This window comes from Mesoplodon bidens (assembly GCF_964165515.1).
Source record: "Mesoplodon bidens genome assembly, chromosome: 8".
Taxonomy (NCBI): domain Eukaryota; kingdom Metazoa; phylum Chordata; class Mammalia; order Artiodactyla; family Ziphiidae; genus Mesoplodon; species Mesoplodon bidens.
Window position 1 is genome coordinate 13,819,270 of NC_138165.1, and position 17,237 is coordinate 13,836,506.

General features: G+C 43.3%; 1 protein-coding gene across 1 annotated transcript in view; it reads right to left on the bottom strand.

Annotated features, from left to right (window-relative positions):
- Positions 1-6,762, bottom strand: part of ARHGEF4 (Rho guanine nucleotide exchange factor 4) — a gene marked incomplete at its 5' end in the record, with an annotated part of 148,824 nt that extends 142,062 nt beyond the window's left edge. The window contains 2 exons of the mRNA XM_081242521.1: positions 4,794-4,982; positions 6,666-6,762. Of these exons, the coding sequence (XP_081098647.1) occupies positions 4,794-4,982; positions 6,666-6,762 (286 nt within the window). The remainder of the gene's footprint in view (positions 1-4,793; positions 4,983-6,665) is intronic.
- Between the last annotated feature and the right edge of the window lie 10,475 nt (positions 6,763-17,237).

The window sequence follows — 17,237 nt, forward strand, 5'->3', positions numbered from 1 at the left end:
CGCAACGAAGATCTCACACCGCAACTAGGACCCAGCGCAGACTAAGTAAATACATATTTTTAAAAAGTACACTGGATAAGATTAATGGCAGATCAGACATTCTGAAAGAAGAGATTAGTGAAATTGAAGATGTAATGATAGAAGCTATCCAAAATGAAAGAGAGAAAAAAGACTTTAAAAATTAAAAAAAAAAAGGAACATCCTACCAAACATTCAAGGAACACATGATTCCAGTCTCACCAAAGAAGTGAAAAAGTGGGATTGTTCCTCAGCTCCTTGAATGAAGATGGTATAATGCTGACACAGAATCTCAACAGGGGCAGCGCAAGACACATTAATCTCACCCACAAATATAGATGCAAAATTTCTAAACAAAATGTTAGCAAAATGAGTCTAATGATGTAAAAAAAATAGCATTTCATGACCAATTGTTGAAATTATTCCCACATAAATAGATTAAGTTTACCACAAAAATAGATTAAAGGGGAAAGAAAACACATGGTCATCTCAATAGATTGAGAAAAAGTATATGAAAATATTCACCATCCACTCCTCATATCAAAATAGAAAGAGAAAGAAACTTTGAGATTTGACAGGGGGTATTCTAAAAAGCCTACAGAAAATATCACACTCAATTAACCTCTGAAAACACCTTTTCAAATTAGAAACAAGACAAGGATGGTTGCTATGACACTTTCAACACTGTACTAAAGATCCTATCCTGCACAAAAGAAAGAAAGATGCAATAAAATACATAAGACTTGCAAAGGAAGAAATGAACTTATTGTCATTTACATACATTCTGATAGAAATTCCAAAAGAATCTTTAGGCAAACTTACAAGCATTAATAATATCTACTATATTTCTACAATCTATCAAAGAATGGGTAGAAAGTGCAATTTGAAAAGATACTTTTTAATAAAAGCAATAAAAAACATACCTCAGTACCTAAGAATATATGTAAAAATATGTCCAAGATCTTCATGGAAAAAAGTTTTAAACTTTAAATGTGAAATTTAAATATTTATTTATTTATCTAGTGGCACTGGGTCTTAGTTGCAGCACATGGGATCTTGTTGTGGCACGTGGGGTCTTTTTCTTTTTTAGTTGCATCACGTGGGATCTTTATTTTATTTTATTTTTGTAGTTGTGGCATGCGGCTTTAGTTCCCTGACCAGGGATGTAACAGGGGCCCCCTGCACTGGGAGAGTGGAGTGTTAACTGCTGGACCACCAGGGAAGTCCCTCAATTTCAATTTAAAATTTTACTGAAACACATTAAACGACTTCTGGTTCTGTCCAAGACAGAGCAGACCCATTCCTCCCACATCCCCTCTTTTACAACAAAAAACCGTAGACACAACAAACAAGCACAGGAAGTCTCTGAAAAGTGGGAAGAAGAAGGTGGCTACTTAGGAGCCTCTGTACTTGAGGAAGGATGTGAATCCATTGGTTTCCTTACTTCCTCCCACATATCAGAGATCCTCCAGCCCTGAACCAACAATAGGCCCTAAGAAAAGCCTGTTCCTCTCAGTCAAAGGTCCAGGGAAAGGGCAGCCTCACATCAGGACACCTTTTTGGCAATACCTGCTCTGCTACTGCCAAACAGCAACCAAAACCACGTTCCCCCACCTCAGGGTTTCAGCAGGGCCGGGTGCTCAGGAAGCAGATACCCTCACCTGGGGGATCCCCCTTGTGAGCAGTGTCAGTGGCCCCAGTGGGAAGCAGACTTCCTGCTCAGTGGGAGCAGGTAGAGCTCTGATGGCTCTGCCAGTGGAGTGCCAGCAGGGTATAGCATGGAGCTGAACTTCGACCCCAGGCCAGCAGCAATCAGACCTAACAAGGCAGTGTGAGGAAGAGGTAATCACCACCATGCTTCACCACCACCTCCCTCCCACCCACAGTCAAGCCTCCACCCTGCCCCAGCATCAGTGAGGTGGAAGGGGTGCTGAAAGGCCAGCTCGGGGGCACTCTGCTTGCCCCTCCCCGCATCTCTCCCTTAGTGTCATCATGGCCCAGCTGGGAGATGAGCTTCCACCCCTCCCTGCAGCAACAAAGCAGAGTATGAGTCAGCCCTCTGCTTGCCCCTCCCTTCCAGGCAAGGAGGCAATGTCAGTCAGTCCTCTGTTTTCACGGGGGTGCTGTTGTCAAGGCCCAGTGGGAAGTTGACATATACATCCACCCTGCCCTAACAGAACACCTCAACTGGGGAATGGCTGCCAAAAAAAGAAGACTAGATCAGATCCAGAATCTTGTAATACCTAAAATGTCCTAGATACAACTGCATATCACTGGTCATACCAAGAATGAGAAAATCACTACAAGAATGAGAAAAGGCAATCAACAGATGAATACCAAGATGAATCAGATGTCAGAATTATTTGACAAGGATTTTAAAGCAGTCATCATAAAAATGCTTCAATAAGCAATTATGAATTTTCTTGACACTAATGGAAAATAGAAAACCTCGGCAATAGAAAAAAAATTTTTTAAATAAAAAAGAACCAAAGTGGAAATTACTGAACTGAAAAACACAATAACAGAAAGGAAAAATCTGCTGGATAGGCTCAGTATAGAGTGGAGATGACACAGTGTCGAATCAATAAACTTGAGAACAGATCAACAGAATTTTCCCGATCTGAGCAATAGAGAGAAAATAGGTTGCAAGAGTGTTAACAGTCTTGGGGAGCTCTGGGATCCTAGTAAAAGGGTGTCATCAGAGTCTCACATGGAGAGGAGAGAGAGCATGGGACTGAAAAATTATTCCAAGAAATAATGGCTGATGATTTCTCAAATCTGGCAAAAGACATAAACCTACAGATTTGGGAAGCAGAGAAAACTCCAAGTAGGATAAACAGAAAGATTCCATGCCAACTCACAGCATAATTGAACTTATAGAAACTAAAGACAAAGAAAAAATCCCGAAAATAGCCAGAGACAAATGACACTTTTTACAGCTGGCCACACGAATGGAATGACAGTGGATTTCTCATCTAAAACTATGGAGGTGAGAAGTAAGTGGGTATTTTTCAAGCGCTGAAAGAAAAAACCTGTCAACTGAGAATTCTACATCCAGTGAAAATATCTTTCAAGAACGAAGAGGAAATAAGGACACTAGAGAAGACATATAAATGGAGAAATACTCTGTGCTTATGAATTTTTAACACTTTGGCCAAAAGCACTGATTCATGGCTTTTAATGTGGTGACTTAGTAATGCTATGAGCCATCTCCCCACCCTGTGAATGGCAGGATTCCAGAATATCACCAAAGATGTGGAAGAAACAATTGAGCTAAATCAGAATGAGTGATGCTTCAGCAATGTCTGATCCTCCTACTGGGAGATTATTCTTGGTTTTGGTATCTATAAAATTCACCATTTTTTATGAATTTTCTTTAAAAATTCTATCTTTACAAAGGCCAGACCAGTTTATATAAATACCAGGAGACTCACCTGATCTCCTCGTCCTTTGAACATATATAAAAATTATACCACTTTATAGCCTAAATTATATATCATTGTAGGGCATCTGTTTTTGGTTATATTGCTAATGACCTTTAATGGTTATTTCATTTATTATATATATTCTGTCCCCATAAACTCTTTGCTAAAAGGGTCTATTTCTAGTTCATTGTTTCAATCCTGAATACACTGTGACTGGCAAATAGAAGGTACTAAAAACAAACTTCATGAAGGGACCGATTATTATACTTTTTCAAATTTCAAATAAAATATATATTATTGCTTAAAATGATCTATGCCTAGGAAATGCTTGCTTGGTTAATAAATAAATGCACCTACCAGATACTTAGTGGCTTAAGGAGAGCAAATTTGATTTCATAACACATTTCAGCTCTCATTGACTGGTCATGGCTGCCAGAAATACATCGAGGGGAAGGATTTAAGGCCTCTAGAAGAAATAAGTGCCATGCTCACCTAGCAAGGTCTGCTGGGCTGAGGGAGGAAGATATTATCTATCCCTCACCCCAGCCCTTACTCTAATTAAAATATGCAGCAAGGGGGAAATACATTGCTTATGTGGTTTATATTGAAACTTCCTTGAAAATCTGTTTCTATTGCATTAACAAGTTTTTTCATATGGTGGGAAGAACAGGGATGTTGGGGCTCCACAGGCCTGGGCGCTCACAGCTGCTCTGGGATTCTCTGTTTCCTCAACAAGCACTCTCCCCCCGTCCTCCACAGGCTCCTCAGACCTTCTCTTTGCCCAGTTCTCCTGCTCTACTACTTCTCCTCATCTCTTCCAGATGACACACTCACCTCCTCCTCCACAGAGACTAGAAACTGGTCACTCAGGAATACCTTCAAACTCTTGTCTCCAATCCTTTACGTTTTCCTGAAGCTTCACTCACCCCCTTCTCCTTCCTGGTACAGATTTAGTCCTGTTCCCTTCTTCCTGTCTGTGGTCCAGATCACACATCTCCTGCCCACCCAGGCCCTCCTAACCCCACTGATTATCCTGTCTTCTCTGTATGTTCACCTTTCCACTGGCTTCTTCCCAATAGCACTTCAACATAATCTTTGTTCTTTCATTTAAAATAAAACCCAAGAAAAATAAACTAAAGTGCCATGTGCAAAGAGAAAATAAAATAAAATAAACCCCTCTTCCCAGCTTTCTTGACCGTGATTCCGTCCAGCTGTGACGCTTACCTTGCATGTTAGTCTTTAACGCACTGCCACCTGACCCCACCCACCATCCACAGGAATTACTCTTAACAGGCCACCGGTGACCTCACTGGTACTAAATCCAGTGGACATTTTTGGTCTTCATCTCACCCGACCTCTCAAAAGTACTTGACTTCAACTTCTCTCTTGACACTCTTTTCCTTTGACTCTGAGCCACCACACCACCTGGATTTCTTTCTTCCACCCCTGCTGTTTCTCCCCCCTTTGCTGGCTGTTCTTCCTCCCTCCCATCACCTAAAAGTTGTTTTTCAGGTCCTCTGGTCTTCCCACACTTTGGTTCTGGAAGGTGATCTCAGTCATTCACTGATGACTCCCGAACTGTGGTCACTATCCTAGGTCTGTGTACAGGAATGGCCACTCGGTGTCTCACAGCCACCTCAAATTATTAGACATCTCTAAAATGGAACCTGTGTCTCCCATCACCCTGTTCCTCCTCCAGTCTTTGTGAATGGTACCATTCTGCATTTAGTCATATAGCCAGGAGCCTGGGACTCACTCATAACTCATTAACCCTCTCACACTCAATCCTTAGCCATCTCACATTCACTTCTCTCCCTCCAACTGGCATTTCCACTTTTCAAGCCATCGTCAGCTTACTTGAGTTACCAGAACAGCCTCCTGATTGATTGGTGTGCTTCTCCATTCCCATAGTGCCAGAAGACAATCTTTCTAAATGAAGACCTGAGCATTCCAGCTCCCTGCTAAGAACCTTTGTGGGCTCTCATCCGTCTTTCCAAGGCCTCTTGTCTGACTCCCTGAAGTGAATTCTACAGGTCAGCAGTAATGAACCCCTGCACTGCAGACACACATGCTATTCTTTCTGCCTGGGACCTTTCCCCCCTTGTTAAATTCCACTTGTCATACCAGGCTCAACTTAGATAGTCTTCCTCCAGGAAGCTGCCCCTGCTTCCCTTAGAGAGACCTCCTGTGTGCTGCACAGCACTGTGTGTTACTCTTCTTGTAGCATTCCCTGGACTGCATCACACTGCCTGTTGAGTCCCCCATTCTGAGTCCCCCGTTAGAGCTGAAGGCGAGAGCAGTGTGGTGGGCAGAATTCGGGACCCCAGGCTTTTGCCCCGGGATTATGCTCATGAATATGTTATGTTACAGGACACAAAGGATTTTGCAGACATAATTAAGATGGCTAATCAGTTGACATTAGATACAGAGATTATCTGGACAGGCTTAACGTAAGCATATGCTTAAAAGCAGAAGAGGAAGGCGGTGACTTGAGGTAGAGGTCAGAGAGGTTCCAAGTGTGACAAAGCTCTGCTACTCCCTTGCTGGCTCTGAGCTGGAGGGGGCTACATGTGAGCAATGAAGCTGTGTAGAGAATTCTATAAATTCAGAGACACTGTGGGTATGAAGAGAATTCCTACACGCATATGTTGAGAGTGGGGGGAGACTGCCCTGGGACACCCTCACACCACGAAGGCCACGGCGCGCTGCAAGCAAACCCCACGTCCGTGAATCCTGTTGCCTCTCCTTGGCTCCACCAGGAGTGGATTGTGTGAGCTGCAGGATGCTCCCCTGCTCTTGACTCTGGTTTTGTCCAGAGAAAGGAGCGGATTCAGCCTGCGGCTTCTCATCTGCCTGTCATTCTCCTGTCTCTCACACCTGCCACCCTCCCCTCAGGGGTGTGTCCTGGCCTTGAAGGGCCTGTCCCCTCAGCGCCCCACAGTGCCTGAGAATCCAGCCCCCTCTCCCACCATCAACTCATCAGCCTAATCAGTGTTGCCGCTTCGTGAAGCTCTTCCAGACCCAAATCCACAGTCATGCTTCCTTCCTTCCTTTTCCGATTTATTCATTCACCATCGAGAGTTGAGTCCCTACTCCATGCTGGGCTCTGAGCTCAGCACTAGGGATCTTGGGATGTTCAGACAAATACAGGGTTCGCACGCACCTCCCCTGTTGGCTCCCTGACCCGGGAAAGTATTTAACTTCCTTCATCCTAGCCCATACCTGTGGATGGCCCCTTCCCAGGCCTCCGGTAAGGACTGAAATAGTGTGTGTAAACGTGCAGGACAGTGCCCTGTGCTTGGATGTGCTCTGGCCCCATCAGCCCTGCTTCCCAGGGCTTGGCTACGTCTACATCTTACCTTCAACCCAGGACAATATTCAGGAAATCTATCCATGTTCCTGGCCTAGCTACAGCTCTAACCTGGGGGCATAATAATAACATTTTTAAGTCTATGACACAGGGTAAAAGCGTGCATAGAATGAAACAACTACCCTAGGAATAAAAGAAAATGCATTTTTTTCCTACTTGGATATTTAAATATTAATCTTCGGATGCACATGCAAAATCCTCTATTCTGCCTGGACTTGTATATTTCTACTGGCACATTCACCATACAGTTAATAGAGTGTTTCATTTAGTTTTTTAAACCTAAAAAAACAAACACAGCTAAAACAGGTCTGTTGTACCTGACAGTTTGCAACCTGTGTATTCATGATCTCACTTGATCTTCACAATTATTCTGTGTATTATTACTACCCTCTATTTTGAATTAGTAGCAGCATGGTGTTTCAAAAAAATTAAAAGACTCTGTAGTCAGAAGGGGAAGGCATTTGACTTGCCTGAACCTCAGTTTCCTTTTCTGTAGACAGAAGGAAAACACGCTCGACCATGTATGTACGTTTGGGCAGCAAATGAAATAGTAGGTGTAAAATGCGCAGCAAATAGTAGACATTCAGTAATATTGGATCTTTCCCTCTTATTTTAAAACTAACACAGCTGAAGCTGGGGAAAAGTTAGCAAGTTGCCAGGGTGGCCAGAACTCCAATCCTCATCTCCTGCCTCCAAGCTCAGTGATCTTCATGCTGCTCTGCATGCTGCTCATGCTGTAAGACCGACTCCTTCCATCCCCGCACACCCACATGGGAAAGCAAGCCCTTGGGTGTCAGGAGGCCCTGCGCTCCCAAACTGCAGCCAGCCCACCTAAGCTGCTGCATTCACTTATCCAAACACTGCTGGTCCTTTGTTTCACAGGAGGCAAAGGGCACACATGTTTTACTGAGTGTGCTGTTGGTTAAAAAACAAAGCAATTCTCAAGGACAGACAGGCAGTATACTGCCACAGGGATTTTTGTCTCCTGGTGGCATTAGGGGATGGGAACTGGCATTTATGGGGTTTACTGTGGGTGCCTTGTGCCTTACATTCCTCCTTTCACTGAAATCCCACGGGAACTACAGCTGACCCTTGAACAACATGAGTTTGAACTGCATGGGTCCACTTATGTGTGGATTCTTTTCCACTAAATACGTACTAAAGTTGGTTGAATCCGTGGACACGGAACCTTGGATGGATGGCCAATTGTGAAGTTATAGTCAATCTTCAACTGCTTGGAGGGTCGGCGCCCCTAACACCGGCATTGTTCAGAGTCAACAGTATATTCCTCTTTCCTTCTCTAGCCTGGTGATCAGGACCAACAGAGTAACAATAATTTAGCACCTACTACATGCCAGGCATTTTACGCACCACCCTGGAAGATGGTTGTCACTATTCCCACACAGACTTAAATTCCACTGAACCAGCAGACAGGCCCTGGTGTGGGCATCTGCAGTGTGGCCCCACAGGAGGTGAGGACTCTGTTGGCTGTGGACAATCCTAGATGCAGACACTCTTCACAGTCTCTAAGGCCCACACCTGAGCCCTTCTATCACGAGGCCTGGGTTTTCTTTGTTTGCCAAATGTCCCTTATTTGGTAGGTGATACTTGGTTCTAAAATATCATTAGTATGGTGGTTAATTTTATGTGTCAACTTGACAGGGCTAAGGGATGCCCAGATAGCCAGTGAAACATTATTTCTGGATGCGTCTGTGAGGGTAGCTCTGGGAGAGATGAGCATTTGAATAGGTAGGTTGAGGAAAGAGGATTGTCCTCACCAGTGTGGACAGGGAGCATCCAACTTGTTGAGGGCCTGAACAGAACAAAAAGGTTGAAGGGCTGATTCACTCTCTCTGCTTGAGCTGAGACAACCACCTTCTCCTGCCCTCGGATATTTGTGCTCCTGGTTCTCGGGTATTTGGACCCAGACTGGGATTTACACTCTCAGCCTCCTAATTCTTGGGGCTTTGCACTCGGGTTGAATTAAACCACCGGCCTTACTGGTTCTCCAATTGCAGGCAGCAGTCTGTGGGACTTCTCAAGCCTCCATACCCACATGAGCCAATTCCTATAATAAATCTCCTCCCATATATATCTTCATAGAGCCTACTGGCTCTGTTTCTCTGGAGAACCCTGGCTAATACAATTAATATGGTAAAGAATGTGAAGATTGTCAGTAGGGTAGAGGCAGTGCAACAGAAAGAAAAAAGTGTTCATATCCAAGCTCAGATTTGTATTTGCTACAGGTCAGTTAATAATTCTCTGTGAGCCTCCTATTTGTCATCTGCAAAATGAGATTCTCATCTCAGGCTGCTGTTATGAGGATTAAATTAGGTACCTGGAAGATAGTATGTGCTCACTGAACAGCAGTTTCCTTCCCATATACACACACAGTCCACATGTTGTGGGTACTTCACAATTAAATATTGTAATGGTCATGAACCATCACTACCAGAAGAATAGTTTCTGCTTGGACCCCAACGAATAGGGTCTACTCTACATAAAAACTCTCCCATTCATCAGCTTGCACGGCTCCGTAAAACACAAGTGATGCTAAGTTCATGCCATTGCAAGTATCCCAGTAAAAGAGAAAGAACAAAAGGTCATTTACTAACATTTATATGAAGTACCACATTTTTATAGTGCCTTAGATTAAAAATAATTGAAAAGACTATATAAAAACCAAATCCTGTAATTCAATGTGAAAAGAGTAGTAGCCTTTAAATAAATGGTACTGGAACTATAACCGTAGGCCAAATGCAAAATATACACAAAACCCCTACCTTATACCACATACAAAGTTAACTCAAAGTAGATCACACACCTAAGTGTTGGACCTAAACCATAAAACTCTTGGAAATAAATATAAGATCTCTATGATCTTGGATTAAGCAGATAGGATGAAAAACACTTGAAACACACACACACACACACAAAAGTGAAAACTGGACTTAATTCAGATTTAAAACTTTTGTCGTTTAAAAGTCACTGTTAAAGAAATGAAAAGGTAAGCCACAGACTGGAAGACAATATTTGAAAAGTATACATCTGACAAGGAAGTGTAGCCAGACTATACAAAGACCTCTTACAGTTCAGTAATAAGACAAACAACCCAATAAAAAATGGGCAAAAAGTCTGAACAGATACTTCATCAAGAAGATTATACAGATGGCAAATGAGCACATGAAATGCTGCAGCATCATTAATCATCAGGGAACCATAAATTAAAACCACAATGAGGTACCACTGTACACCCACTGGAATGGCTAAAATCCATAACATTGATAATACCAAGCGAGGTGAGAGTCTGGAGCTCTCACACGCTGCTGGTGGGAATATAAAATGGCACAGCCGTTGGAAGACAGTTTGGCAGTTTCTTATAAAGTTAAGCAACCCTTACTGTGAGACCCAGCAATTATCCTCCTAGGTTTAAAAAAAGAAAAAAGGCGGGGGGTCGGGGTAGGGGGGACGACACATGTCCACACAAAGTTATCTGTAAGCAAATGTTCATAACAGAAGTGTTCATAACAGACAAACTGGCAACAGTTCGAACGTCCACGGACTGGTGCATGGCAAACAACAGTGACACCCCATGGGACACAACTCAGTGGCGACAAAGGAACAGGCTTTTCACACTCACACGCATGGCTGAATCTCAGAAGCAGTCTTACTAAGTGGAAGAAGTCAGACACGAGAGGCTCCACACACCACCATTTCATTTATGTGAAACTCTAGAATAAGAGGAGACCTAGAGTGACAGGACGTGGGATGGGGGTTTACTAGGCAGGGTCAGGGGGAGTAGGTGCGATCATCTATACGATGATTGTAGTGATAGTTATGCAAGTGTACACATTTGTCAAAAGTCATCGAACTGTACACTTAAAAGTGGTGAATTCTATTGTATGTAAATTATACCTCAATAAAGCTAATTAAAAAAAAAGTTGTAATCTCTAGGAAAAATCTCCAGGAAAAGAATCACAGAAGCAGCTAATGGGGGTTGGGGGGGAAGGGTACCTTGAACGACTGCAAGTGTAGGGACGGGGGCGGGTGTGGGGGGAGGCCACCCAGAGAGCCGCAGAGCAGGGCATGGGGGACGGGGCAAACCTGGACTACATGAAATTGTTAGGGATTCTCACCAGCTCTCCCCCCCTCCAGAAAAAAGCTGCTTTTTCTTAAAATTAGAAAGGCAATAGATGCTTCATTATGCAAACAGAGCCAAGAATGCAGAAGGACCTGAAATGGTAGGAAAATCTCCTCTCCTTCCCCGCCCTTCCCCAATCCCCCTCCCGGGGGTGACCTCTGTGGGCAGGGCCACACCCCTCACCTGTCCTGTCCGCTGTTTCCTTTCCAGTTGTCTCAGTGGTCCTTCACTGAAAACGGACGAAAGTAACTACAGGACTGAGTCTGCAGCCCAGGGCTTCAGAGTTCATTCAATAGTCCTTTGTCTTCTTCATAAAATCTCAAACCTAATGTTCTCCAGGGACATTAGATTTGAGAGTTTTAGATATTTAGAGTGAAGACGGCCTCCCTGACTGCTCTGGTTGTACAACTCAAGCGACAGTTCCGGGTGGGCAATTGATGAGACAAAGAGCCTGAATAAATGTGGGTAAACATCATTACTACAATTTCTGTGTCTCTGTGGTTAAAGTTTAGTTTAGCTCATTAAACCGCTTTTACAGAAAGTAATCACATCCATAGCAAATTGACAGGTATGTCCACAGTTTGTAACACACAGGCCCAGGTTCAAATTCTGACACTATATCCACCGATCAGATTGTCCTTAGAGGGTCTGTCCTGCCCTGCCACAGCCCCAGGGAACTGTGCTTGGAATATCTCCCTCACAGCCAGGCAGGGCAGGGCCGGGCAGGGTCGGCTACTGGGTCCTGAGAACAGTAACAGGACCGCCTAAACTTTCTAAACCTACCTTCCCATCCAGATCTCATCAGAAAGTCCCTTCCCAGACACAAGAGTAGCCTCCCCTCTTAGAAATGCTTGGGGCCCTTCTCACCTGCTAGGTACAGCTGTCCTGGAGCACAAGTAAAGTGAGGTGTGGCCTCCTCTAGAAAACTGGGGAACATGCCTGGACTGGGGAGGGAGGGAGGCCCCAAGGAGGCTAGAAAGAGCCTCTGGGTGTTTGCAATACCAGCACACGTTTCCCTAGGCCTGTTGCAGTTGGGCTGATTCACCAGGTGGGGTCACGACCCCTGAAGCGCAGGCTTTCCTCTCTCAGCTCTACCCTCCTGCTCCGTGGGACTGAGTGAAGCTTTGTCTCCCCACCCTGCCTAGGCTACACTGGCTGACGGGTGGACTGAGCAGCTCAGCCCAGTTCAACCTCATAATTCCTGAGGTCATGCTTGTTTCCTGTGCCGCAGCCAGAACAAAGCCAGAGAGAGTCAAGGCTGGCACAGCGTGAATAATTAGAAAACACTGCCAAACAGTTTACAGTCAAGTGGGACTTATTCATTCTCCAGAATTCAATAATGTATTCAAACATTTATTTGTTGGGCACCTACTGTGTGCCAGGTTCTACACTGGGGAATCCAGATATAAAGAAGCTCTGTGCTGGGGCTCAGGGAGGTCAGCACAGAAGTTGAAGCAGATAAGAAAGCGGAAAATTACAAGGTCATGGAATGAGGATGAGCACAGCTGAACATACAAATTTGGTGGGACCTTCCAGGTAAGCCCAGGGCAGGCAGGAAAGGCTTCCTGGAGGAAGATACGTGGAAGTCCCGCCAGGTAGAAAGAGAAAGGCACGACAGAGGGGATATTTGGTGTTAAAGATGGATTTGCATGTCAGTCCCAAACTCCCCTGTACCCTTCCCCCCGGTAACCATAAATTCATTCTCGGGCTTCCCTGGTGGTGCAGTGGTTGAGAGTCCGCCTGCCGATGCAGGGGACATGGGTTCGTGCCCCGGTCCGGGAAGATCCCACATGCCGCGGAGCGGCTGGGCCCGTGAGCCATGGCTGCTGAGCCTGCACGTCCGGAGCCTGTGCTCCACAACGGGAGAGGCCACAACAGTGAGAGGCCCGTGTACCGCAAAAAAAAAAAAAAAAAAAAAAAAAAAATTCATTCTCTAAGCCTATGAGTCTGTTTCTGTTTTGTAAATAAGTTCATTTGTATCATTTAAACTAACACAACATTGTTAATCAACTATGCTCCAGTATAAAATAAAAAATTTTTTAAATGTACTTGCAAGAGAACATATAGTGTGAAGCTATGAGTAATTTAGCAGAGATTTTGAATTTTTAGAAAAATATATCCACGGTAACTAATCACTGGCAACTTAGTTTACATGAAGTGGGGAGAAAGTCACCTCACTGTGATGGCTGCCACTGCCCCCACCCCAGCTCTTCCTGCCCCGTGGACCCTTCCATCGTCCTGGTGGGTCCCGGTGGGGCCCTGGTTTGAGAATTCCTCTTCCCTCTGCTTCCCGCACACCAGATGCACACAGTTCACCGAGACCAAGTGCCTTCTGTAGTCACGTGAATTAAAAAGGAGACACCGCTCAAACGGCTAAGAGCAGGAATGTCACGCTGTTTTATATGCACCCCAACTGTACTTAAGGACACCCTCACTAATAAAAGGTTATAAATCACTAGAAAAAAAATGTGATAATAAGGCTCACCAGTTAGGCAGGAACCCGGCTGCAAAGGGTCGTGCACGCCCTGCTCAGGGCTCTGGCCTTCACCTGCAAGCCACTGAGTTTAAATAGCAAAGTCAATCAACATATTCGTGAGTGAAAAAAATCCACTCTGGCAGCAATGTAGGGAATGAGCACTAGAAGGTGAGAATGAAGGCCGGGACAGTGTTGCCTGTGCGTGGACCTTAGAGGCCAGGTTCACTGGCTGTGGAGGACTTCCTGAAGGAGGTGGTTCTGCAGTGAGCTGTGGATGCAAGCAGAATCTGCACAGGCCATACATTAGAGAGGAGGCTAGAAGTCCAGCAGAGGGGAACCTGTGCACAGATGCGCCTGGCAGGGTACATGTCTGTATACTGCTCCTGCGGGGACGATGGAGAGCTAACCTAGGACTGGAATGTGATTCTTCCTGGCTATAGTCCTCAGCCTGCCACCAGTGAGCTTGTTTGCCATTGGGCAAAGCTTAGAGGTACCAAGCCTTGCTTTTTTCCTGAAAGGAATGGTCTAGAAGAGGTCATACTCAATAACCTTTATTTTATACTTGGAGAGAAGACTTGGTAAAGCCTGGAAAAGTGATTTGCTCAAAAACATGGAGTTAACAGTAGCTGGGAAGAAAAGGCAGCACTTCATTAAGTTGTTGATCTTTCCACTGTATCTCAATGACATTGACCCCCGTGACCTAATGACCCACTTCCTCCTACACCAGTATGGGGCCAGATACCAAGGCAGGGTCCAGTGCATTCTTGGATGGCTGGGGGTTAACTGGCTGTGCTATCTCCTGTCAGAGTGCATTGGAGCTGCTCATCAGGTCATCCATCCCATTCTTCTCTCAGAAACGCTTTCCCAGTAGCGGGGTTGGTCAGGCCTCCCCTGTAAGAGTTGCCAACACATCCTCATGAGACAGTTCTTAAGCCCTCCCATCACACCAGCATGGCCCCAGGTTGTCATTGAAACCAGCAGTTGTGCATGAAACCTACCAGAATGCCAAAGTCAGGAAGCGGGGTGCTACAAGGGGACCATCTCTCATGGTGAGAAGAAGCATTGAGGCTGACTTTGCCAACTTTCCTTCTTGGTCTATCCAAGTAGCTTTTCGCCCCAAATGAAAAACACTTCTCCTTCCAAGCCCTAACTCTGCAGAGGTCTTACTGACTTCCTAGACTTGGAAGGTCTGTACCTATTGCACAGAAGATGGAAGCAACCAGGAGAATTCATTCACTAAGGTGAGGTGATTGATAGTAGGCACCCTCCAAAGAATAGACACGAATACAAATGGGTAAAAGTTTGTGAAAGAGGCACAATCAAGAAGATTAATGGTCTTTCTTAAAACGGTGCTATAATTTTGGCAACACACACCAGGAGAAGTCAAGGTTTTGTCTCTCTTAATCATATCTGCGTGCCCAGCACTTGGAACTCTTACTCACAGAAGCTGCTCAATACACATTTGAATGAATGAATGAATGAACGAATGGCATGATACAGGTTGTCTCACATACATACATTGCACCAACTGCAAACTGAGGTTTTTTATCTCATTCTATAGGAAATTAAAGATAGGGCAATGAAATAACATTTGTTAACGGCCTACTTACTATCAGCCAGACTAGTAATACTTAAATCAGACAAAATAGACTGTTATAGGAGACAAAAAAGGACACTACATAATGATCAAGGGATCAATTCAAGAAGAAGATATAACAATTGTAAATATATATACACCCAACATAGGAACAACTTAATATATAAGGCAAATAATAACAGACATAAGAGGAGAAACTGACAGTTACACAATAATAGTGGGGGACTTTAACACCCCACTTACATCAATGGACAGATCATCCAGGCAGAAAATCAATAAGAAAAAAGTGTCTTAAATGGCACTTTAGACCAAATGGACTTAATTGATATTCATAGAGCATTCCACCCCAAAGCATCAGAATACACATTTAATTGCACATGGAACATTCTCCATGATAGATCACATGCTGGGCCACAAAACAAGCCTTGGTAAATTTAAGGAAACCGAAATCACTTCAAGCATCTTTTCCAACCACAATGCTATGAGACTAGAAACCAACTACAAGAAAAAAATAAAAATGGCAAAACCACAGACACACGGAGGCTAAACAATATGCTACTAAACAACCAATGGAATCCTGAAGAAATCAAAGAGAAAATAAAAAAATACCTAGAGACAAATGAAAATGAAAACACAATGATCCCAAACCTATGGGACACAGCAAAAGCAGTTATTAGAGGAAAGTTTATGGCAAAACAAGCTTATCTCAGGAAACAAGAAAAATCTCAAATAAACAACCTAACCTTACACTTAAAGCAATTAGAGCAAGAAGAATAAACAAAACCCAAAGTTAGTAGAAGGAAAGAAGTCATAAACGTCAGAGCAGAAATAAATGAAATAGAGACTAAAAAAAAATAGAAAAGATCAAGAAAACTAAAAGTTGATTTTTGAAAAGATAAACAAAATTGATAAACTTTCAGCTAGACTCATCAAGAAGAAAAAGGACAGGACAATAAAATCAGAAATGCAAAAGGAGAAGTTACGACCAACATCACAGAAATACAAAGGATCATAAGACACTACTATGAGCAACAATACACCAATAAAATGGACAAACTAGAAGAAATGAACAAATTGTTAGAAAGGTACTATTTCCCAAGACAGAACCAGGAAGAAATAGAAAATATGAACAGACCAATTACATGTACTGAAATTGAATCAGTAATTTTAAAACTCTCAACAAACAGAAGTCCAGGACCAGATGGCTCCACAGGTGAATTCTATAAAACATTTAGAGAAGAGTTAACACTTATCCTTCTGAAACTACTCCAAAAAATTGCAGAGAAAGGAACACTCCCAAACTCATTCTATGAAGCCACATCACCCTGATACCAAAACCAGACAAAGACATCACAAAAAAAGAAAATTATGGGCCAATATCACTGATGAACATAGATACCAAAATCCTCAACAAAATACTAGCAAACCAACTCCAACAATACATTAAAGGAATCATACACCATGGTCAAGTGGAATTTATCCCATGGATGCAAGGATTTTTCAATATCCACAAATCATCCAACGTGGTACACCACATTAACAAATCGAAGAATCAAAACCATATGATCATCTCAACAGATATAGAAAAGCTTTTGGTAAAATTCAACATCCATTTATGATGAAAACTCTCCAGAAAATGGCAAAGAGGGTACAAAATAAAGGCCATATATGAAAAACACACAGCTAAAATCACACTCAATGTTGAAAAGCTATAAGCATTCCATCTAAGATTGGGAAGAACACAAGGATGCCCACTCTTGCCACTTTTATTCAACATAGTTTTGGAAGTCCTAGTCACAGCAGTCAGAGAAGAAAAAGAAAAAAAAGGAATCCAAATTGGAAAGAAAGAAGTGAAACTGTTACTGTTTGCAGATGACATGATACTATACACAGAAAATCCTAAAGATGCCACCAGAAAGCTACTAGAGCTCATCAATGAATCTGGCAAAGTTGCAAGAAAAAAATTAACATACAGAAATCTGTTGTATTTCTATACACTAACAACAAAATATCAGAAAGAGAAATTAAGGAAACAATCCCATTTACCATCTCATCAAAAAGAATAAAATACCTAGGAATAAACCTACCAAAGGAGGCAAAAATCATGTACTCTGAAAACTATAAAATGCTGATGTAAGATATTGAAGGCCACACAAACAGATGGAAAGATGTACCATGTTCTTGGATTGGAAGAATCAATATTGTTAACA